The sequence below is a fragment of the Lissotriton vulgaris genome, chromosome 4_1 (assembly GCF_964263255.1).
Source record: "Lissotriton vulgaris chromosome 4_1, aLisVul1.2, whole genome shotgun sequence".
Classification (NCBI taxonomy): domain Eukaryota; kingdom Metazoa; phylum Chordata; class Amphibia; order Caudata; family Salamandridae; genus Lissotriton; species Lissotriton vulgaris.
Window position 1 is genome coordinate 611,082,946 of NC_141691.1, and position 24,999 is coordinate 611,107,944.

A 24,999-nucleotide genomic window follows, 5' to 3' on the forward strand; every position below is an offset into this window, starting at 1 on the left:
CAATAGGAATGAAAGGGGAGGTATTCCTTAATTTCGAATCACAATTTGCAATTCGCAATTAAGGAATATCTAGGATTTGCAAAATTATTTGCAAATCCTACATACATAGCGTTTTGCAATTCTCAAATACTGATTTGCAAAAAATCGCTAATTGAGAATCGCAATACCAAAGTTACATACATATGGTCCTTAATGACTACAAAATGCAGCTCGACGGTTAAAAAACAAGAACATTATTTAAACATCTTATTGTGTATCCAACTATCCACATTTTTTGGAGTGTGCGTTTAACTATGGGCCTCTTCACAGAGCCCCTGAGCACCTTACCACTGCTGTTGCTTCAGAGCGCTTACACTCAACAATTGTTACCTTTCTCCAGTCTCAGTTAGAGACTACTCCCAGATCCCTGCTCCTTCGAAGGTGCAGCGCCCAGTATACACACCTTCATCTTAGTGATGATTATCAACTTACTTAATATGTTTTCTAGAGCCTGATGTCAGGCATGGCTGACAAGGTGCCATTGCAACCACAGTGGGAGAAAGTGGCACCATTGAGAGGCACTGGCAAGGAACCAGAATATAAGTGAATGAGACTGGGTTAATTTTCCTGCAATCTGGGACCTGTCTGCATAGCTCTTTGTATGTTAGGTCCCACACTCTCCCAACTCGTCACAGCCCTTGTCACCTCACGGTTGGATTACTGTAATGCACTTAGCGTAAACATCAATAGTTGCTCCCTGAATAAATATTAGATGAATGTAGCAGCTCGCCATATTCTGAACATTTCCAAGCGGCACTCAGTTAGAGTTGGGATTCATTCTCTTTATGGCTCCCTGTCAGGAGGAGCTTTTCATTGAAGGCCTTGAGGTTCTGCAACATGAGTGTCTTATTCACATGAATGAACTTTTTCATTGCCATAATTCCCGCAGACCTCTTAGATCCTCTGCCCTGATTTTGGTAGTCTAGATCGGATGGGCACTCCTTTTCGTTAGCAGCCGTCAAATTATGGAACACTCTGTCTACCCACATCTCAGAAGCAACTCTTGTTTGTCTTCTAAAAAAACATCTGAAAACCTGGCTCTTCTCAGCTTAGAAACCTTGCTCATGCTGACTAATCAGTTCTGCTATAGAACTTTGGCTCCTTCGGGTTTTAGTGAGCTTTATATCTTATCCTATTATATCCTATGGTGGTATATAACCAGTGAGGCTAACTGATCCCATCCCATGCTGTGACGAGCTAGGAGAGGGTGGAGTATGGCAGGCTTCTTTGAATGACATTCACCCTCAGAACAATCCAGGGATGAAACCTAAAGCACCCAGGGCTGATTTTAACTGCTGTGGGTCATCACTAAGGGTTGGTCCTTCAGGATGCCAAGCCAGAAGCTTGAAGTCTGTCATATCCCCACACCTTAACCCCTGCCCACGGCCGGAATTCCGCTCCGTCATCAGCACACGAGCACTGTGTGCCATGACGGCTCCCGGCCGTCATCAGCATGGAAGGGGTTAAAATCTGGCTGGAGCATGCGCATAAACTCCACCTCATTAAAGTGATTTACACAGTCAGACCCTGTCTCAGAGCAAGGGTAATGTTTTTGTACTGTTTATTTCTGTAGCGACAATGCAGAGAAAATGAAGAGAAAAACAAATAGGAGGAGCAGAGTCCTGGTGCCCATAACAAGGAACCACCCCTGGTAACACACATACCCATCTTGCTGCTGCACCATCAAATTGTCTTCTACTTGTCTCATAACTCAATACCTCCATATACTTTTGTCCTATAGAGTGGCACAGCAAGGGCACTGCACAATCTGAATGTGTTGACTTAGAGCTCCCAATATTCACCCCAAAGATAGCCAATGAGTTCTAGATGGTTTATTGGGCAGTATTGAGAGCTCCCTCCACTGGGTATGCTAATATATGATTGTCGAATATGCCCACATTCAACCTGGAGGGTCCAGTGCGCCATGAGTGGTGGCTGGAAATGAGAAATGCAAAAAAGATTCCGAATTTTCTGGGGGCTCCTTAGTCTGGTGTAGTTTCCAGTGGCACCGTGAGAATGGGACCCATGTCAGGGCATACCTATCGCCACTTAGGGCATTACATGAAACAAACAAAAGGGGATGGGAGGGTGCTTCCGATAAGTGTAAACAGTGGCAATTGCTTGGGTTAGCCATTAAGACCATCTTTCATTTGTCCACCATGCCACCTCAGTTTGAACCCAGCCACATACAAATCACTCTTAACCCTCCCACAATCAGAACATTCCACACCAAGTTGCCAGGCCAGGTCCTTCCTGAATCAAAACACAAGCAACACCCAAGACCAGTTTTGCCCTGACTGGGGCTCTTCAGTCAGATGTAGCTTGGTTACAGTGGCACAGTTAGCATTGGACCCAAGTCTGGGCATACCAGTGGCTGCTTATGCAGTACATGACACACACAATAGGTGAAAGCAGGATGCCGTGGCTGTCACATTGAGGCTCGGATGTGTAGCTGAATGGTTGATATATAAACCAGTAGGAACACGTTGTGGCATCCCAAATAGTGATGTTCTAATTGGACCCCCATTGGGGCATCTCTTAGATCATATAGATAAGAGGACAACTGTGACAAATAGAAAGCTAGGCATTATGATGTCATGTGTGGTAAGCGTAGACTCCCAGCCGTAACATAGGAGAAGTGTGGCTCACTGGTTAGAGGAGGCATACCCTGAAGCAGAGGTCAGACCTGGGACCAGGGTTCAATTCCCGACGCGGCAGGGTCTTGAGCCCAATTGTCCACGGACTCGATAATTCTCGCTTCGGTGCCCACTCTAAGCACGAGTTCACACTCTGCAGCTCTGGGCAATAAGCTTGCTTAATCTCCACAACGGCCCCCCGTGGCGGGATGCCTGGCTTTCACCTTGGGGATGCCCAGTACGGGTTATCTCACAGGGAAAAAAGCCAGGACGGGTTCCCAATTCAAGCGCCGAGATGCCCTACGGTAAGTCGAGCGCTATATAAGAACATACATACATACATACATAACGTCCACTCACAATCTAGATGCTCACAATCTGGGCTTACGGCTACTACAAATGTAAGATCTCATTTCCATTTATATCCCTAAGAGAAGTAGTCAAAGGACCCATAGAGGTAACATAGTCGCAGACACAATTAAACCTGGGAGCAATCATCTTTTTGACTGCCTTTACCCTCCCACATAACATAAGGTCCAATTGCTTCCATTAGAGGAAGTCCTGGTTAGATCACTCTTCCAGAGGGAGCAAATTGCCTTCAATCACATGTGTAAGCCCTCTGGTAATGCAATTGCCCAGGTATTGGAGCCCCTTGGTTACTCATTTCATATTATAGTTTTGTAGATAGCCATTGGTGGTCACTCTAGACTTGGGGAATGCATGACATTTAGTTTAATTGATTTTATAACCTGATAAGTGAAAGGAGCTGTTAATGATGGACATGGTGGCTGTGATTGAGAACTACGGGTGGGGCAGGAGAAGCATAATGTCATCCACGAAGAGTAGTACCTTCATCTCACTGTCACCAGCCAAAATGCCCTCAACTGCCGATGAAAGACGTATGGCCTCAAACAAAGGTTCTAAGGCCATTAAGAAAAGGAGCTTGCGCAATGGGCATCCCTGTTGGCTGTCCTTATTAATCTCAAATGTATAGAACAAAAAGCTTCCACTGTTGACATCTGCCATTAGGGAATCATGAAAAAGGCAGACATTACCCATATTGTCCTCATCCAAGCCCATCACTTGGAACAGGTACAACCATTCTACACAATCAAACGCCTTTTTGGCTTCCAATAGGAGGACCAGATTTTCCTCAGGTTTGTTCATTGTTTGCCAAAGTATGTGTGCCTGTGTTTGAAACAGCTTGGTGTGAAACCCACCAGCAACTTATAGATTAATTGGGTTATCACTTATCCTAGCCTGATCGATTTTGACAATGATTTTTAGATTGACATTGACCAACAAGATAGGGCGATAGCTAACATGCTCCAGTGTGTCCTAATTCTCCTTAAGGAAGACAGTGATAATGGCTTTATTGATTCTGGCCCCCAGGGAGTCTGACTCCACGACCTCCTGATATAATTGGTCCAAAAGTGGGGCAAGAAGAGGCTTGTCACCAGTCTTGTAAAATTCACCTGGATACCCATTCTCCCCAGGGTGATTAAGATGTGGGCACTGCAGAGAAGGCCTTGGCTACCAACTCCTCTGTAAACGCTCCCTTGAGATACACTTGTCCCTCTTATGTAAGGGTAGGTATGTGCAGTGAGGCCATAGAGACATCAACGTGTTCTAGTGTTGCCTGGGTCTGGAGTAGATGAATTAGTAAGTCGCCAAATGCCTCACAAATTGCCGGAATGACCAGTTAAGATTCCATCTGACGCAACTGTGCAGTAAGAAGCTGACCCACTTTATCTCCATGGTCATACCTCCTCCACTACTGTTTGACTAGTGCCTTGTCTGCCACCTTAGTAAAGAACGTGTTTAAATGTAGCGTATCCAGTTCAAGTTCTTTCTGGAGTGTGGAGGTGGGTGATGAAATGTAGCGAATATTGAGGTCACAGACATTAGTCTCTAAATGGTGCAGGTCTGCACCTGTCTTATCTTTCACCATGGCAGAGTAACTTATCATTATCCCTTTCAAAGTTGCCTTCTCCGCTGTCCACCACATCCTGTGAAAGCCCAGTGAGCTTTCATTATGTACAAGAGTGAATATTTTGTTGAGTTTTTCTTTCGGCTTAGGTTTATTATAGGCAAATGCTTTTGTTTGTAGGAGGTGCCAAAAGCCCCATATTGCGGTCCAGTTGGCCAGGGTTGTGGTCTGAGAGGCTTGCCTGCAATGTATCACATCATGTCATGTCCACGAGCTGTCGCCCTTGGAGGAAGTAATCAATGCAGGACTGGGTACCATGATGATATGTGAGAAAGGTAAAGTCCCTATTTGTGGGGAGCAGCAAATGCCATACACCCAGTAAGACATGATTTGCTAGCTAGTTCTGGATTACAGTTACAGCTTTCAGGCCATCTGGTTCTATCTTGTTTAATGTCCAGAGTAAGGTTCCAATCCACACACATTTGAAGGTGTGCATGCCCACTTCAATTGTGAGCCTGGAGGGTCATAAATCTATCCTACCACAAAACCTAATCTAATATGAGTATTTTGACAATGACCCACCACACCCCATCAACTGCACAGGTTTTAGGAACTTTACAGTGGAGTTGACAACCAATTAGTATTGCTACTCTATATTTCTTGGAAAAGCGATGGGAGAGAGAGGTTTCACCATTGATCTTTTCTAATCTACTGCCACTGATGACAGTACCCACCCAGTCTTGTTGACTTTTAGGGTTCGTTCTAGGACAAGTGTGTTTTTTGTATGGGAGAGTTGTCCACGCGATTCACATGCAAGTAGTGCAGTACCTTTTTGCGCTTGATGTAATGAGACGAACAATTAACGTTTAAAGTGATCAATAACAGGAGATTGGACATCTTAATGTGTTACCTATTGATGGACCTCAGAGGATGGGGAAACTGATACTGTGGAGGGACAACTCTGCAGACTCAGGAGAGCCAAGGATTCTGTCAACATTGGTTGAGGCCCGATGCGTCTGGGTGGGGGCTGCGACGTTGAGGGAGACTTAAATATTATGGAACCAGAGAAGTTGTTGGAAATCTGTGCCAAGGGTAGAGATGCAGAAGGTAGACTGGTATCAAAGATGGCCAGGGCCAGTGCCATGGGGTTCTGTTTAATCTGTCTGAGAGGTATCTGCAGCAGTCTGCCAGGTAATGGATGGGAATAGGATCTAGCTGAAAACAGCGAGGGAGGGACTGGGTAGGGAGTAGCTACCCCTGCAAAAAGACAAAAAATAGAGGGGGGGTGAGTCCTTTGGGTGTCAGATGATATTGGGAGAAGAGGTAGGAAACCTCTGAGTCTACAACTAACTCTTGCCCAGTGGCTCCGACTAGCTCCCTCACTCAATTAAGGATAGGGTGGATAGACATGCACATGGGACCAATCACACACTAGGGGATGATGGTATGGAGTCGTAGCAGACTGGAGCAAGAGGAAGAATATGCGGGTCATTGCAGAGTATAATGCCTGTTGGGGAAGGAGAGAAGTACAGACCCAGTCCCAACACCCGGGTGTCTCCGCTGTGAAACCTAATGGGGTTCCCTTGTATACCAAGTTTATGGACTCTAGGGCTGAATAAGGAGACAGAGAGTAATGGCAGTTTAGGGAATGCGCGGGAACAACTGTAGTGTCCCACAATAATTAAACTGCATAGTATATGCTTTTCCAAGCGGCCTAGCCATATCTATTCATCCATTCCTCCGCTCTGTCTCTCATCCAGTGCCTGCTTAAGAGGTGACCTCGAATATACATTATTTGTTTTTGTTTTTATGCTTCAGTTTTAACTTTTGAAATATAGCACCACCTGAGTGGGGGCACCAATCGTGTTATTATACAAGTGACACATGCTTGGTGTATCACATAATCTGACGTAATATATTTATGAAACGTTTAAGATCCTGAGACACCTAACTCCATTTCGGAGGACCAGACTAATGTTCCTGCTATTATGCAAATGGTGGATGCCGTTTTATGCAGTCTTATACATTTCCTTGAGAAAGGAAGATAAAAATAAATGGTTTTGCGAAGAGAACTTGAAATAAAGTTCTGAGAATGTTTATATGCATATATTTACATGTTCAGGTCTTACCTCTCCAACTATTTTAACATCATCCCGGCCATACCATTCCGGCTCGTATACTTCATGCAGTGATTCTGTGAGCTTCATAGAGGCCTCCTGCATGCCTAGAACATTGGAAGGAAATGTAGAAAGAAATATGATGAGAGCCATTCACAATCGGCTGTTCTCTCCTCCTCAAGAAAGGGGTGCTAGCATCCTCACCTACACTTCAAATAGTTTCAACAGTTTTCAGCACCAGCCTTTTAATGCCTCACTAAGTGTGCAGATTACAAATATATACAATGGATGAAAAAGAGGTTTCTATGAATACATTCCATATATAAAAAGAATATAGGTTCATATTAAAAACATACTGCAAGTAGACTACTGAAAACGTAAGACCCCCCTAGTAGTTGTTAGATTGTTATTAATTGTAATAAAAATAGTTATTTAAAGAGAGCTATTACCTCAGAGATTATTTGCATTTGCAAAGGGTTATGATTCACAGACAGCAGCACAATAAAAGTACCCATTAGAGAGCCACCTACAAGAGGTTAGATGATATTTTTAAGCAGTAAGATTTAATGAACTTGTCTTGGCTGAGAATAGCTTAAACCTATAACATGGTTTCGGGGAACCTTCTGTGTCATAGAACACTACAAGGTTACGAATGCTCCTGAATATCTGATTTAGTTTTGAGGTCTGATCTACATGGTCTTTCTTTCTTCCTGCTGACCTGTAATACAGTTCTCTGTGAAATCCCAGTTTGCCTATAAACACATCATCTTCTTTAGCACTAGGAGACCCCTCTGGGTTGTATGTCACACTTTATGTACGCTCATGTAGATAGATGTTTTTAGAAATGGGATTTCTTGTTGGTTAGGGTATGCGCCTAAACCAGGCAGAAACCAACACTCTAGACATGGCAAGGGAGTTACACGCTGAAGATAACCCCTGCTCACGCCCTTGGCACCTTGGCGCGAGCAGTCAGGCTTCTCCCAGAGGCAATGTGTAAAGCGTTTGCGCAACACACTCACACAGCAGCGACACACTAGGCATACCACAAAAGAAACTCCACACAAGGTTATATAAAAATAGCACTGGGGGTTGCCCGCTATCCCACGGTGCAACCACCCTGCAGCCGGAGAAAATGAACACGAGCAGTCAGGAACGGAGCGAACCCTCCATTGGCCCTGCCCACAACCAGGCAACCTCTGCCTGTCTTCCGGCCTCTGGAACAAAGTTTCTGTCGGATTAGCTCCTGTCTTCAGGAAGGCGGCCGTGCCGACAGTCATGCTCAGCCTGCCTTCCGCCTGCTTCCTCTTCGTGAATGAAAATGCGGGGTGGGCTCCCGTAATCCGGCCGTGGATTCCTCAGGATTTTGGGGCCTCCACACAGCCTGGGGCCACGTAGCAGAGCTAAGCACTGGAAGCGCGACAAGGGAGCATGACCGGGAGCAGGAGAGTGCTTCCTGCGACTCGGCTCCGAGGCTCCTAAGCATCATAGGGCAGGATCCCCCAAGCCCTGGGGGGAACAGATCATGCGCTCGCCACGCGCTTCTCCTCCGGTTGTAAAGGGAGAGCGAGGCTGCACTCCTCCACACCACTACCTCTACGTTTGCAGAGGAGAGAGGCTCCACTTCTCCACACTGCTACTGGTGACCCCAGCAGCATCCAGACGGTATTCAGCAAAAAAAGCCTAGCAGCACTTTTCCCAGAGCAAGGGTACTTAGTACTCTCCCTGCAGCTCAATCATCCCAGGTAGGCCAGGACACCGGGGCTCTTCAGCAGGGCAGCAGCTTCACTTCCACAAGTAGGGAGCCCCAGATGGCGGTTCCTCCTGGCAGTCCAGCAGCTTACCGGCTGCAAGTAAGCACCAAGCAGCACACAGCTCATTTCATAGGGTCACAACCCCAATATGTATACTAGTCAGTGTTTTTGTTCTCCCCCTAGCACAGAGCTCAGTGCCCAGTCCAAACCAGTCCTAGAGGGCACTTAGGAACATCCTTTCAGTGCACAAACACCCTCATTGTTAGTGTAGGCTCTGGCCCCAGACACACCACAGGGGGGGGCAGAGCCAGCATTGTACAAGGCAGGCACAGACCTATTCAGCGTCAGGGGCTACTCCTCCCACTACTACAAATGCAGTTCAGGCCCATTCAGCCTAGTGCTGACTCACCCAGCCCCTCTGGAGCCACTGTACCTCCCCAGTCTCTCACTCCAGAGCCAGACATGCAATACACATCAGAAAGGCACAAAGACACATAGCACACAGAAATGCTCACTTCTAAATGTGGCATTTCTAAAATAGTGATAATAAATCAGCGAACACCATTATGCAGCATTTATAACAACTATTCCAAACAAACCAAACTTGACCACACACTTCTCTCATATCAGGAATTACCACTGAAACACATATCAGGGAATCCCCAACCCATTCCTATGAGAGGGCAGCCTCACACTGGTGAAAAACCAAAATGGCTGTTTGTCACTACCAGGATATGCCACATAGTTAAGGCACATGTCCTACCTTTTACCTACAGCGCACCCTGCCCATAGGGCTAGCTAGGGCCTACCTTAAGGGTGACTGATATGTAGTAAAAGGGGAGTCAATGACGTGGCACCCACTTTATGTGCCATGCCACTGCGGCAGTAAATTGCGCGTGCACGCCCTGCAAAGGCAGACGCCTGAGACAGGTTTGAAAGGCTACTTTGGTGGGTGGCGCAAGCAGCTCTTCAAGCCCACCAGTGCCATTTAATTTACTGGCCCTGGGTATATGAGATACCACTTTACAAGTGACTAATAGGTATATTAAATACACCAAACAGGTTTAGACCAATCTTACCACATTTACCACAAACAGCACATGCACATTTTACACTGGACAGCAGTGATAAAGTGCTGAGAATCTTAAGGCCACCAACCCAGGTCAGAAAAAATACCAGGAGGAAGGCAAAAAGTCAGGGGTGACCCTGCAAAAAGGGCCAAGTCCAAAAGTGCATCCATTTCTTAAGCAACCATGTTTCTGTGGTTGTTAATCAGACCCTGAACTTTATTATATTAGACTGTATACAGTGTGTTTTCTGCTGTTATTTCATTCTTCACTTCTTCTTTGTTCATGATCTATGTTTTGTAAGAAATTGTGGTATTAGTCAAGGCTGGATTGGCCATAGCAGGCAACAGACATTTGCCCGGGAGGCTGGAAGGATGGGGCCCGGTTTTGGAGATGTGAGGTCTGCTTTTGTTACTCGGGCCGGTTTTGCAGTTACAAAAGCAACACCCAGGCTGTAATACAGGCTGGGTGGAGAACATGTAAAGTGCACATGAGGGTTTGGCAGGCCCAAGACGGGTGGCTAAACCATCATGCGCACTTAAGGTGCTGCCACCACTCCACCCCGTGTGATGTGAGGAGCCCAGCCAGCAATACCACTTCAACTGAAAGCTTAATACAAAAAATTGATAACTGAACATCATTTTCATTTTGTTTTTGCTATTCAGCTTGCAGTTGAAGCAACGGGGTGACGATAATCCACCTTAGCAGAGAAGCCGCTGCTGCCCAAATGTCACTCATATGTCATTGAGGGAGCATAACATTCAATACTTGTACATATCTTCCCAAGTTTGTAAGTTAGCCTCGGTCCATAGGCGGGTATCGTGCATCCTGGGCAGTGCTGCGCATCTTGACAGTGATCATAGGAAGGATTGTATTACATCCTATTTATCTGTCTCTGTCAGCACTATTGTGCGACCCTCAATAGAAGATTATCGAACGCAGAGGGGTAACCCCTAGTAATCACCAATTCGTGTACAGAATGTCCCGCATTTGTCGTGAGGCATCTCTGGTCTCAGGGTCTTGAGATGGTTGGCCATTAGAGCTGGGTTGCTGCATAATATAGCTCATAATTAGGTGCCTCTAAGCCACCCTCGGCTAATAGAGCATACAGCTGAGAGATCACCACCCGGTGCCTACCATTGCCGTAAATGACAGTCATCCAGAGAGACTACGACTCTCCAAAGAATTGTTTCTTCAGTTTAACAGATAGTGCTAAGAAAGAAATATTACATCTTCGGTAGGCTAATCATCTTAGAAATAACTATCCTGCCAACTGTGGATAGCGGGAGTGCATTCCAGAAAGGAATCGAATTCCTAATACATATGATTGATTTTCCATTGTTGCTGTCCACCATGTTCCGTATGATATGAAATATCGAGAATTCAGATATATCATAATATTGTGTGCAAGACGTAGGTCTGTACTTCGCAGGTTAAAGTGTTGCTCTACAATGTGTTTAAGCAGTGGGAAATAGCAAGATTTGTCCCAATTGATTCTTGTGATATGGTCACATAGTCACCCAACAGTACTATCCCGGAGGGTAGCACATGCCAAACATCTCTCAGGTATATCAATGCCTCATCTGCGTATAATAAATATTTATGATGTTCATCATTGATGACAATGCCCCATTCAGGGCCCCGTGATCAAAGTACACAGGTGAGAGGTTCAATGGCCAGCGCAAAAAGCACCAGGGACAATGGGCAGCCCTGTCTGGTGCCTCTGTTCATGGTATCCAATATCTCCTGTCCGGCGCAAGCAAAATCTCTTGGGGCAGTATATAATAATTGTATACAGTCCAGTAATTCCTCACCTAGACCAATTCGGTGCAGCATTGCCATCAGGAAAGTTCAACTCAATGAGTCAAAAGCCTTATCTATTTTGATGGCAATCATCCAGTGATTTGCAGCTTGTCACTTTGCCCAGTCAATTATTTGGAACAGCCGGCTGAAAGTTGTAATGATGTTCCTGCCAGGAATGATACCCTTTTGATGACTGTGCACTAGGCTTTGTGCCACTGGGAGCAGAGAATTAGCCAGGACTTTCCCAAATATTTTGCAGTTTAGATTCAAAAGTGAAAGTGGCCTATAATAACAAACTGAGGGTGGTGGGGGAGGGGCCTGCCTGATTTAGAGAGGACTGTGGTTATGGATTCTTGCAGAGAGATGGGTAAACACTTCAGTCGCGTAGATTTCTCATTTACTCTCAACAATCTTGGGGTCAGCCTTGGACTATACACAGCATAGAATTCTACTGTGAAGCCACCTGGTCCCGGTACCCTGCTCTGGCATTTTGTGTGATGGCCATTTGTATTTTATATAACTGCAAGGGCTCACTCATTTCCAATCGCTGTATATCATTTACTTTTCGAAGTGGTAAGTGTTGAAAATACTGGGTCATCTCAATCTCTTTTATGCCCTGTGGGGAGTTGTACACCACTTCATAGTAGCTTCTAAACACTGTACCGATACTCCTCTGGGTGTTAACTCTCTCTCCGATATCATCAAGTATTGCCCCAACCAGAGTCCTAAGAGTCTCTGCCTTAAGGAGCCATGCCAATATCTGGCCTCAGCATGCTGTCTGGCAGCATATTCTTTACAATTCAGGTTGCCCAAGCACTCCAAAAGTGTCTGGTATTCTCACCTGACCGGTACCAGTTCACATCTGGGCTGTCCCTGTGTGACAGAATTGATTTCCAAAGTGTGGATTTGTCCTGCTAACTTCTCCAGTTCTCGAAGTAGAGTCTTTTTTACCTCAGAATTGGGATGTAGGAAATGACCTCTCATCACCACCTTGAATGTGTCCCATTTCAGTAACCCTTAAGTTGCCATCCCGTCACTTTCAGTAAAGTAGTGACCTGTGTGGACCACCATCTCCACTTTGATCAGGGGTTAATGGAGTGTTAGTTGAAGGAGATTATGATCCAACAGTGTTCGGCCTAAGTATTCAGCATGGCCCACCCTCATAGTAGCTTCTGGATTACAATTAAATAGGTCTATGAGAGTGTAGAGGTGATGAACTCCTGGGTGCCATTCTCACAGCACATCCATCCCTAGGAAGTCTCTTGCCCATTGTAATCAATGGCGGGAGGCAACTAGAGATTGGGCCCCCACTAACAGTGGGGGTGATCTGTCCAGATATATGTTGGGAACAGAGTTGAAGTTGCCCCCCAAATACATGGACTGTCAACAGTGGACAGCAGAAATTGAGCAAGTGTGGCCAAGAAATCAGCCATATTATCTTTTGGAGCATACCCAGAGACTAAAGATAATGCTTCCCCATCCTGTCCGTCCTCCAACATTGCATATTTGTTGTTGTGGTCTACCTTGCTCCCTTCGACCACAAAAGGGACCCCGGGGGGATACAGATAGCGACACCCCATGTATAGCTAGAAACTGTGTCACAATTATAATTCACCTCTTTTCAGGGGTCATTAGGTGTGTTTCCTCTAAACATGAGAAAGGAATATCCCTACATTTCAAAATTATAGCGTTTCACTGGCATGACCATTCCCTTAAAATTACAGGTCAGGATATTAAACTTACAGGTTGTGGGTCCAGTGCGTGTTGTCATCTGGAATGATGTGTGGATCAAGTGATATAGGAGTCGTCAGAGGCCTCAAAATGTAGTGTTCATCAGTAGTTCCCATACTGTAGCATTACACGTTTTACAATGGGGTTAAAAACAGAAGAATAAACAACTCCCCTTCCCAGGTCAAGGTTTATAGAAATACCCCACCAATGAACCATCACCACTAGGGTGCAGAACATGCAACATCCAAATCAGTGAGTATGGAGAAATGTGGAGACAGTAGTCTATGAATGCGGGCTCACATGTAAGCAGCCGCACCACATTTGAGAACCACCAGTTTACTGACCCCGATTTGTGTCCCCTCTCCACTTCCTTCACCTCCCAGTTATTGTTAAAAAGCATAACCATTCCCCCTGTAATATTGTGTGTAATTGAAGGAAAAAAGGATATAGGCATGAAGTTTCAGTGAACGTTGGTTGCTATCATTTTATTTTATGTTATTTAATGCGATTTTATATAGCGCAAACATTACCCAAAGGTGTCAGAGCGATTTACAAAAGAACCAGGTGCGTTGCATAAGGACTTTGGATTACATGAGTTACATAAGAGATACAAACAGAAAACAATGCAAATGTACAAGTTGTAAAGCCACTGAAGGAAGAAATAGAAACAGAGAAAAATTGTAAATGCACAAGTTTTGAAGTCACTCAAGGAAGAGGTTTAAACTCTAAAAACACATAGGAATGGTAGTAGGTACAAAGGTCTACTACATATACAAGTGGTTGGAGTTCTATATATACAAATAGTAAATTCACTATTACATAGGAACATAAAAAACATTACACAGTTTCATGCCACAAGATAGGTGGGGTAAAGAGCTGGGCAGCGGGGGAAAGTAAAAGGGTCGGAATGAGAAGCCGAGCACGAGGAACAGGTAAGGGTGAAATAAGAAACTTAAAGGAAAACCAAAAGTCGGGGTTAATGTTAGCAAAACTGGTTGGGGACCTGCAAACAAAAAGACCAAAGTCGGGTTCAGATTTGGCAAGGAAAGGGTTAGAGGGGGAGGGGGTACAAGGCACAGTCCAGGGTCATGCATTGTCAAGTAAGTCTATTTACGTCATGGGAGTAACAGCAGGCCCTGGATGGATTTCTTGTTCCAGAGCCATTACGTCATCATCCTCTGCCTCCTCTTGTCAATCAGTGTCACTGAACTTCTGTTCGGGGCCAGCGCCGACCCGTTGTTATAATTCTGACTCGTTGTTATAATTCCGCCACTTCCGGTGCTTTTTCTTTGGCTGCTTGATCATGCGAAACATCAACTTTCCTATTTCTACTGTGAGGTTCCATAATTCTGCTTGGCCACACTTGTGAAGAAATATGTTTCATCACCCTTGATGACCCATTGTTTCGCCATTAGTAGGGAGTAGCGAAGGTTCAATTGACGTAAGTGACATTTAACCTTAAGGAAGGAGGCTCTTTGTTTTTGCACCTCTGCCGTGTTGTTAGGGTAATATACCCCCTGCTGTTCTCTTCTGTCCATGGTCCTTTGGTCCTGGTGTTTTGTAGGATGTGATCAGGATCGCTATAATTAAGGAGGCGGGCGCTATCATGCCAGTGCCGCTCCAGGGGGAAGTGCATACCCTGGAAATCTGTGGGCCCTTTCCACTGATAAAAGAGTGGAGCATTTACCCACGAGTACCGTTTCCACTAGCCATTGTTTAAGACAAAGTTCCTTACTGGTGTCCTCTACGTTCGCTGGAAGGCCCACAATACATTCTGTGGGATCGGCCTTCAGCATCATTGACCCTGACTTTTAGGATGTGTACTTCCTTTTGATGGTCACATAGCCACAGAGCTTCAATGGACGGACCACAGCTGCGTCCACTTCACCTTCAAGAGAACGACGACCCACCATCACCAGCAACAGGCCGCCCGCAGAAGCTGGAACAAGATCACAGCAGACCAGCTCGCCACCTCCCTGAGCCAGCACCCCCCTGCCAGCTCAGCGAACCCCACCCAGGCCGCCGACAACCTCACGAAGTGGATCAGCAACTGCGCGGACGAACTCGCCCCGCTGAGGACCCCGCCTCGCAGACCCGGCAGCATGAAGGCGCCATGGTTCACCGACAAACTCAAGAGCTCCAAGAAGAACTGCCGAGCCCTCGAGAAAGTCTGGAAAAGGGAACCGACACCGGACAACAGGACCTCCTACAAACTTGCCACCCGGAAACACCACCAGCTGATCCGCGCCGCCAAGAAAACAGCATTCAAGGACCGGTTGGACAACAACGCACACAACTGCAAGGAACTCTTCAACATCGTGAAAGAGCTTTCCAACCCCAGTGCAGGAAACAACGACGTCACCCCATCGCAAGACCTCTGCAACTCCCTCGCTTCATACTTCCACAACAAGATCACGGACATACACAGCAGCTTCAACAACCAACCAACGCACACCATGACCGAACAACCACCCCCCACCACCACCCTCCACGCCTGGACCCCGATCAGCACCGAAGACACCATCCGCACGATGAACTCCATCCACTCCGGATCACCGACCGACCCCTGCCCTCACCACGTCTTCAACAAGGCCGACGCTGTCATCGCACCCCACCTGCGAGACATCATCAACACTTCCTTCGACACCACCATCTTCCCTGAGAGCTGGAAACACGCCGAACTCAGCGCTCTACTCAAGAAACCAACAGCGGACCCCACCGACCTCAAGAATTACCGCCCCATCTCGCTTCTCCCGTTTCCAGCCAAAGTCATCGAGAAGACCGTCAACAAGCAGATGGCCGCCTTCCTCGAGACGAACGGATCCCTCGACCCCTCACAGTCCGGCTTCCGAGCCAAACACAGCACCGAGACCGCCCTCATCGCCGCCACCGATGACATCCGAGCCCTGATGGACAATGGAGAAACAGCGGCCCTCATCCTCCTAGACCTCTCCGCGGCATTCGACACGGTCTGCCACCGCACCCTAGTACGGCGCCTCAGCAACATCGGAATCCAGGACAAGGCGCTGGAATGGATCATCTCCTTCCTCGACGGAAGAACACAGAGAGTCCGCCTACCACCGTACAAGTCAGAGGCCTCCGAAGTCATCTGCGGCGTCCCCCAAGGATCATCTCTGAGCCCCACCCTCTTCAACGTCTACATGAGCCCCCTCGCGGCCATCGTACGCAAACACAACCTCAGCATAATCTCCTACGCCGACGACACCCAGCTGATCCTCTCCCTGACCAACGACCCCGCCGCCGCCAGAGCCAACCTGCACGAAGGGATGAAAGAGGTAGCCGAGTGGATGACAACCAGCCGCCTGAAACTGAACTCGGACAAGACGGAGGTCCTCATCCTGGGCTCCTCATCCTCCGCCTGGGACGACTCCTGGTGGCCTCCCGCCCTGGGCACCGCACCCAAACCGACAGACCATGCACGAAACCTGGGCTTCATCCTGGACTCCTCCCTCTCCATGACCAGGCAAGTCAACAACGTCTCCTCGGCGTGCTTCAACATCCTACGCATGCTACGGAAGATCTTCTGGTGGATCCCCACAGAGACCAGGAAGACCGTCACCCAGGCCCTCGTCACCAGCCGACTGGACTACGGCAACGCCCTCTACGCCGGTACCACCGCCAAGCTCCAGAAGAGACTCCAGCGGATCCAAAACGCCTCAGCCAGACTCATCCTCGACATCCCACGAACCAGCCACATCTCCGGACATCTGAGAGACCTTCACTGGCTCCCCGTCAACAAGAGAATCACCTTCCACCTCCTCACCCACGCACACAAAGCCCTACACGACCAAGGCCCGAGCTACCTCAACAGCCGAGTCAACTTCTACGCTCCCAAACGCCACCTCCGATCAGCCAACCACGCCCTCGCCGCCGTCCCCCGCATCCGAAGAGCGACTACAGGAGGAAGGTCCTTCTCCTACCTGGCCGCCAAGACCTGGAACTCCCTCCCGACCGACCTGCGCCTGACCCAAGACCACCTCTCCTTCAGGAAGAAGCTGAAGACCTGGCTGTTCGAGCAGTAGCGGCACCCCCCCCCCCCAGCGCCTTGAGACCCTACGGGTATGTAGCGCGCTCTATAAGTGTCACTGATTGATTGATTGATAGCTGAGCTTGCAGTTTACTCATGGAAGGTTGGGTCATAGCCAGCACTGATTAATTTGTCTTGACTGTGTCTTTTAGCTTCTGGTGACCTGCTTGAAGGAGGCCCAGGTCAATCACCATTGCCACTATCTTGGACTCCAGGGTGGTTTTGACATCAAGTATGGCCTGCATGATGGCCTCAAATTTGCCAGTATGTTTGCAGAGAGTGGCTTCCATGTTCTCAAGGTTAGCTTGTGTTGGATCTCCAAGTTTGTAAACATGTTCGCTGTGTTCCTGGGGCCTCGCTCCGAATTGTCTCCCCATCACTGGATAGCATCAGTGGTTGTGCTAGGTCAGATAGTGTCTCTCAAAGCTGCATTAGACCGTGGGTTTGATAGAGGGAGAGAAGGGGAACCTAAAGCTGTATGAAAAAAGTCCTAGTGTGTTGCCAACCCCCAGGAGTGCAGCAGTGGGTTAGGAGCTTGGATGTCCGCTTGGAGGCAGGTAGTGAGTAGAATTATCCAGAAGTCTTTCTAACAGGAAGTCCTGTCATAGTTACTCTCTCTGTCTATAGCAAATATGTGCACCTTTATGAAGTAAGTGGACCCACGCAGTCTGCATTTAACATTGACTTCTTTATTTAGAATAAAAGACGCACCCTACGCTGGCTGTGCCCGGTGTCACATAGAAGCTGCCCAATGTTTGATGACAGCCTTCACGCCAACATTCTAATGAGCATACAAACTGGGCTGGAGGAGGAGGGGAGTGGTGAACATGGGGACATACCAAAGAAGATTTTAGTTTCACAATTCATGCAGTGTGGTTAAGTTTGTTTTTAAAGCAAGGATACAGGTGCTGCAAAAGTCAGTGGGGGATCCCTTATATATCCCTTATATCAGTGAAGAAAGGAGAGAGAAAAAAAAGGGTCAGGGGAGGAAGTAGTCCCTAGGACCTCAAATTCACAGAGCGCATCCCAACTGTGGGCACCAATTCTGGTGTCCAATGGGTGCAAGAGTCAAAGACTACAGCCTGGCAGTATCATGTGAAGATAGGGGATCTGGCAGGACGCTGCTCTCTTTGTGTTATGAGCTGGCAGACACCCAGTAGTGCATCTCTGCAGACCCGCCAGCAAACTTCAGTGGTCACCGTGGCCCCTTCAACTCATGCTGTGTCCCAAGGTGTGCAAAGTACTCTCATCAGTGCCCAAGGTCTTACCCTATCAGGTGGGGCACGAATCCATATGTGGTGCCTCCGCCGATAGGAGAGTGCCAAAAGATGTCTCAGTCTTTCTGTGGGGCATGGTGTCTCAAATGCCCTCTTCACTATGATCCTCCATCATTCAGCACCACATGTGCACCCTCCTCTAACTCATGAGTCCCATAACATGCCTCGTCCTTGATGCAAGCCTTCCTTTGCCCCAGGGGCATCTCACACCAGATTGCAGCATCTCCAGGGCCTTCAGTTGACAGAGGGGGCAAGGCCTGAAAACTTACTCTCCACCTGTCGGTCATTTGCCACGGCTCAGCAGCCCCACGACCTCACTCCTGGTTCCAGAGCTCAGGAACTCCCCGTCTACTAAAATGTAGGCCTGAATCTCCTCTTTGGGCCGCTACGCTGCTGAGGTCTTCTTGCACTTGACTGCCAACTTTGAACGGGGGGAGGAGAACAAAGAATACTGCAGAATTATTTAAGTACAGGTACCACAGATAGAGTTCAAAAGCAGTACATCCTACATGGCTGCATGCCTTGCCATGACCCCACATTATCATAGTTGATAACAATCCTTACCCCCTATTATCACTCTGCCAATGTATGTATATTACCATTGTGTGGGTGGATGTTTACATCTCCTAGATATGTCATTGCCAAACATGCCTACATGCATGTGTAAGGCATAATATATAGCATGATACCATATGACAACATACTATCAAACGACTCATCTTCAAAAGGTGATGCTCCACTGATGCCCCTAGTGGTCAATTACATTTATTGACACTTGTTAGACCAATTATGGACATGATCGTCTATTCTCATGACCTCAGCAAACACTAGGGTGCATGACAACCTCCTCTGGTTCCTCTGTCATTTCACAACTTTGTTGCATATCCACCTTTAACACATTTTTATTTATGGTATTCCTGTTCCAGGCAATGGCATTTCCATCACACACATGGCTTTGCAGCACCTGGTGCAGGCCTAGGAGACCTTGTGCTGGTCACAAACGGTGTTCATCATAAATATTCACGTCGGACATGACTTGAGCTCTTCATTAGAGAATTCCACCTTGCCCTGTTTCCATTACCAGACATATTCCTGTTGTGCTGGTCCAGTAATTACATTTCTATTAATTGGGCTGGGACTGTTAAATGTCAGTTTTTTAACACTGCTTCAAGCCACAGGCGCGTTAAAGCAATTCGGTAAGTCATATTCCTTGAAATGTTAGGTATTTGCAAATAATCAAGAAAAAGAACCCCTTGTGTCAAGAGGGTACAGGGGCAGGAAACATGCCTGGAGTGATATCTATAGCAACCTAACGAATATATATGAGTTAGTTATATCGGTAACCAACTAAGGAATATAAATGGTCCACAGCCATCTTACAAAAATTTTGAAAATAATTGTTAGCTCATTGTAAGAAATGCATATGATGATATCTATAGAAAGAACAATGTAAAAGGAAAATTGACAATTTATTATTATTGTTTTTGATTATTTGTTAATTTGTAAGAGATTCATAGACCTGCCAACTCACATGGTGCCTCCGAGTTTCACACGAAATCGGGTCCTTTCACACGTCACCGGTTGAGGAGCCCATATCACACAGTGGGCAAACAATTAGCTGGAAACTCCTGCAGAGAGCAAGTTTCCAGCTAATTGTGTGGAGGTTTAGCTCAGTAGATGTCCATTATGAGGTGTGAAATCACCCCAGGACATCTGCGGCAGGCTCAAAAGGTTTGATTTTGGTTTTGCAGCCTCAAAAGGTTTGATTTTGGTTTTGGGGGTGGCAGGGGAGCGTCGTGGGAGAGGTGGAGGCTTGTCGTGGAGGTGCGGCTGTGGATTTAGAAGTGGCTGTGCTGGGCATTAAGCCCCACACCCTTCGTGGCCACGCCTACTCCTCACATGATGAAAAAAATTCACAAGTTGGCAGGTCTGGCTTCATTTTGCACTATAGTCCAGGGCACAAGTCCTAAAAAAAGAGGTGGGGGGACTTACCTAGTTAGACATCACAGCGCGGGACATCATGGCACGCGACATCACAGCGCACAACATCACTGCACATTACATCATGGCGCATGACATCACACATGGCCTCACAGGAATTGACATCATAGAAAGTGGCATCACAAGCCACGACTTTACAGGAAGTGCCATCACAAGAAGTGACATCAGATCTAAAGCCCTCACATATATGTTTTACAAGTCTATTATGTGTAAGTATGAGTGCAGTGTAAGGATAATAGCACAGTGAACTATGGAAGATGATATGTGACTTCTACACCTTGCAATCCCCCAGTTTTATGTAACACATCCCGTACATTAATTTAAAAACATATATAATGTATTGTAGTGACTCTGCCTGGTGGCCCTCAGGATCGAGTGATGTATACGGGAGATGCATTGCGCTCCCTACAACCTAAGAAAATCCTTGCCTGCTACCACACGCATACTGAAGGTAACACCTTCTCGAATTGTTTGCGCTGCAATCCGACCCCCCTGAACTCGACAAAACCCGCATTGAAGATGGGACTTCTTAACTGCCGCTCCCTCCCTAAACATGCGATCGAAACTAATCTACTAATTCAAGATCAGGATCTCGACCTACTGTTTTTAATGCAAACATGGCTATCAGATAGCACCGACTCGGACATCGTTACGGCCCTTCCCACAGGGTATCTCTGTCAAGCCTTACACAGACCCAAAGGGAGAGGAGGGGGGGTAGCTATAATTTTCAGGGAACAATTCACCTGTAGAATTTCCAACGCCTATATCGAGGATTGCGAGAGCTGTCAATTCTCCATCCAAACCTCCCCAGCTCACTCCCTGGCAGGGCTACTGATCTACCGCCCCCCAGGTGCTCCTGGGAATTTTATTAATGCCGTCATCGAATCCGTGTCACAACTAGCTTCGTCCACCTCCAACTTCCTTATGCTAGGTGACATAAACTTCCACTTCACGGACCCTACGGATCGGTTAGCCTCTGACCTTCGGCAAGACCTGACATCACTAAATATCCGACTAGTGAACAACGAGCCCACCCATGAGAAGGGACACCTATTGGACCCCATCCTCACCAATATAGCAACCATGACCACCAAACCACCCGTGACCCTCCCATGGACGGACCATTTTCTGGTCCCTATCTCCTGGGAAATTCCCACTACGAACCCCCTAACTTCTAAAATTCAGGTAACTGACCGACGATGGCGCAAACTGGTACCTGAGGAATGGGCCGCCGCCCTTACAGACTCCATCCCCGAGCTCTCCTCCGACCCTACCATGGCTGACAAGCAGTTTAATGAGTGGATCACCTCATCCCTAGATACACTGCTCCCAAAAACTGCGACCCTCAAACATCCTAAAAGACTATCTTCTGCTCTATGGTACACCCCAGAGCTCAAAGCTCTGCGCCAGGAGTGTAAGAGAACGGAACGCTCCTGGAGAAGAGACAAATCGGAAATTAACAAAAACATCTACTCTACTTCTCTCCTATCCTATAAAACCGCTATCCGAAGAACCAAAAGCGCGTTCTTCCAGGAGAGAATAGAGAAAGCGGGATGCTCCAGCAAGGAATCATATGTCATCCTTAAAGAGCTTTTAAAAACCCCAGAACAGGGACCGGGACACCCCTCCGATCCTAAAGCCGATCAGGAGAAATGCCAACTTCTGGCTAATTTCTTTCATGACAAAATCCAAACAATTCTGGATTCAATTCCCCCCTCGAGTCTGTGTGAAGAAACCGTTCTCTCATGCCCTACATCACCTACTTGTCTTTCCTCGTGGGGCCAAGTTACAACAGAAGAAGTAGGAAACACGCTTAAATCCATGAAGAGCGGATCCCCTAGGGACCCCGCCCCACTCCGGATCCTCAAGGAGGTAGCCCCCACGATCATCCCCCCCTCACTCATCTGATCAACGCCTCACTCCAACAAGGAGCTGTACCCCCGAGTTGGAAGACGGCCGTGGTAAAAGCCCTATTAACGAAACCATCCCTCGACCCTGAAAATCTGGCTAATTACAGGCCCATTTCCCTACTCCCAGGAGTCAGCAAAATTGCTGAAAAATTGGTCAATAGGAAACTCTCGCAGTTTCTGGGGGTCAACAACAAGCTAAAAAGCTCCCAGACGGGCTTCCGACCAGGGCAGGGCACTGACATCGCCCTCCTGGCAGCGGTAGAGGAGGCCAGAGCGCTATTGGATGGGGGAGGATAAGTGGCAGTGATCCTCCTCGACCTAAGTGCGGCGTTCGATACCGTTAACCACCAACTCCTCATCAAAATACTCAAAAGAGTTGGTGTGGAAGGCTCAGCCCTATCCTGGCTTTCATCCTTTTTAGCCCAACGGACCTACCAGATCTGGGAGAAGAACGCCCGCTCCTCCGAAATGCCCCTCCAATGTGGTGTGCCTCAGGGCTCCTCCCTGAGCCCCACATTATTTAATATCTATATGTCCACATTGGAGGAGGTCATCACCCCATTCGGAGTGAGCGTCGTCAGCTATGCTGACGACACACAACTAGTGGTGTCTTTGTCCCACCCTAGACAACATACAGCTGACCTATACAACTGCCTCACGCAGGTCCACTGTTGGATGAATAGGTCAGCCCTAAAGCTAAATGGGAAGAAAACTGAGGTCCTTCTTCTTGGCCCGAAAGAAATCTCACTCTCCCCGAACATCTGGCCAGCCTGTCTGGGCCCTCCCCCTGACCCAAAAGCAGAGGTAAAAAGTCTGGGTGTGTGGATCGACACTGACCTCTCATTCACTATACAGGCAAAGAAGGTAGCCGGGACCTGCTTTGGACTCCTGAAATCTCTGAGGAAAGTCCTGCCCCTCCTACCCTTCAACTCCCAAAAATTACTAATCCAAGGCCTAATAATATCGAGGCTTGATTACAGTAATGTGATCTATCTAGGCGCTCCTGAAACGACCCTCAACAAGCTTCAGAGAATCCAGAACACCGCTGCCCGGATTATCACAAATACCCCTGCCAGAACCTCTTCTAAACCTGCTCTCAAACTCCTCCATTGGCTCCCCATAAGGGAGCGAGTCAAATTCAAGGACTTATGCCTAGTCCACAAATCACTGCAAAATCAAGGCCCCCCAGTCCTTAGCAAATTCATCACCCCCTATAAAGCTACAAGATCCCTCCGTTCAGACACAGAAAACTTCATTAACACCCCCAGATTCAAGAAAGCCCGATCAGGAGGAAGACGTTTCTCGGTCCAAGCTGCACGCCTCTGGAACTCGCTCCCCCGTGACCTGCGACTCGAATCACAATACCTGCGCTTCAGGAAGCAGCTAAAGACTCATCTCTTTCCCTAATGTGTTATGCCTTCCCCTTATTTTGAGTCTCTGTCCCCCCCCCCCCACCCCTCCCCCTTTTTTTCTTTCTGCCCCTGGCCCGCTGAACTGTAGAGTTAGGGTTCCTAGCGCTGGGATACCTCTTGGTGACTATGCGCTCTACAAAAATAAATAATAATAATAATAATAATAATAAATGTAATATGCGTGTGTTGATGTAAAGCGCTCTGACACCCTGCATTGGGATGAGTAGGGCTATACAAGAAAAAATTGTGGTACTTAAATTATTTCAACGCCTCCTCAGGTGTAGTAAGCTCTATATAAATGTAATTTGCTGTGTGAATACTGTGAATGACCAACACAGCTGACATTCTTACAGTGCATGCACTTCTCTGAAACAGGGACTGAACAAAGTGAAAAGCTGCCTTTCTTAAGTACGTGTGAAGTGCTAACCTTTATTTCCCCTCTGCTTCATTTGCATCTAGGTGTGAGGCTCCTGACTGCTCCCAGCCAAGAGACTCACAAAAGGAGGCCTGAATAAGGAGTCTTAAATTAGAAAACCCAGTCCCCGCCTGCACATTGTTGCTTGTTGCAGATGGAAAGCAGACAGCATGCAGGCGCTGCTGAAAGTGTCCTGGCGTTTGGAAATTACACCCAGAGTTCAGCACATTATTCAGTGGTGCCCAAATTCTTGGCAGAGTAGACGACGTTCACCCTGTGAAAATAGTGGGTGGACGCTGTCCACCTGCGTTTACCCCGACTCGTGCCAACCTATAGTCGGATGTGTTTTTATGGAATGTAAGGTGCTTTTGAATGAAAATATCCGTATGGTCGTGGTGACTGGATTGTGGTGACTTATTTATGGTGAGAATGTTAAAACTGTTTTTAGTGAAACGTTATTGATCTGCAGGTATTTATCTAACAGAGTTTGTCATATAGTTTGAGATAGATTATATATGAATATATAATATTTTGCCAAAACGTGTATGAAATTTATATCAAAAAGATGTTGGCTATATAAAATGAATTTGAAAAAAGAAAAATAATATGTAATAAAATGTAAGTATAAAGCTTAAGTCTTCGGAGCATGATAAATTCAGATTTGACTGTTTAAATATGTGAGGGGAAGATGGGGTGTTTTCTTTCAATTGAATTGTCTGTATTTGCTACAGGTGTGCAAAAAACCACATGCAGATTGACCAAATGAGATTTTAGCTCATTCACAAAAGTCATGGTTTTACGCAAGAACCAATGCCATTATTGAGACACATGCGGTAATTACTTAACACAAAAACAATCTAAC

At 47.0% G+C, this 24,999-nt stretch overlaps 1 protein-coding gene across 6 annotated transcripts in view; it reads right to left on the reverse strand.

Annotated features, from left to right (window-relative positions):
• Positions 1–24,999, reverse strand: part of AMPH (amphiphysin) — a 987,297-nt gene that overhangs the window by 394,736 nt on the left and 567,562 nt on the right. For all 6 annotated transcript variants that reach the window (XM_086964852.1, XM_086964854.1, XM_086964849.1 and 3 more), the window contains exon 4: positions 6,735–6,829. In XM_086964852.1, coding sequence (XP_086820978.1) covers positions 6,735–6,829 — 95 coding nt within the window. The remainder of the gene's footprint in view (positions 1–6,734; positions 6,830–24,999) is intronic.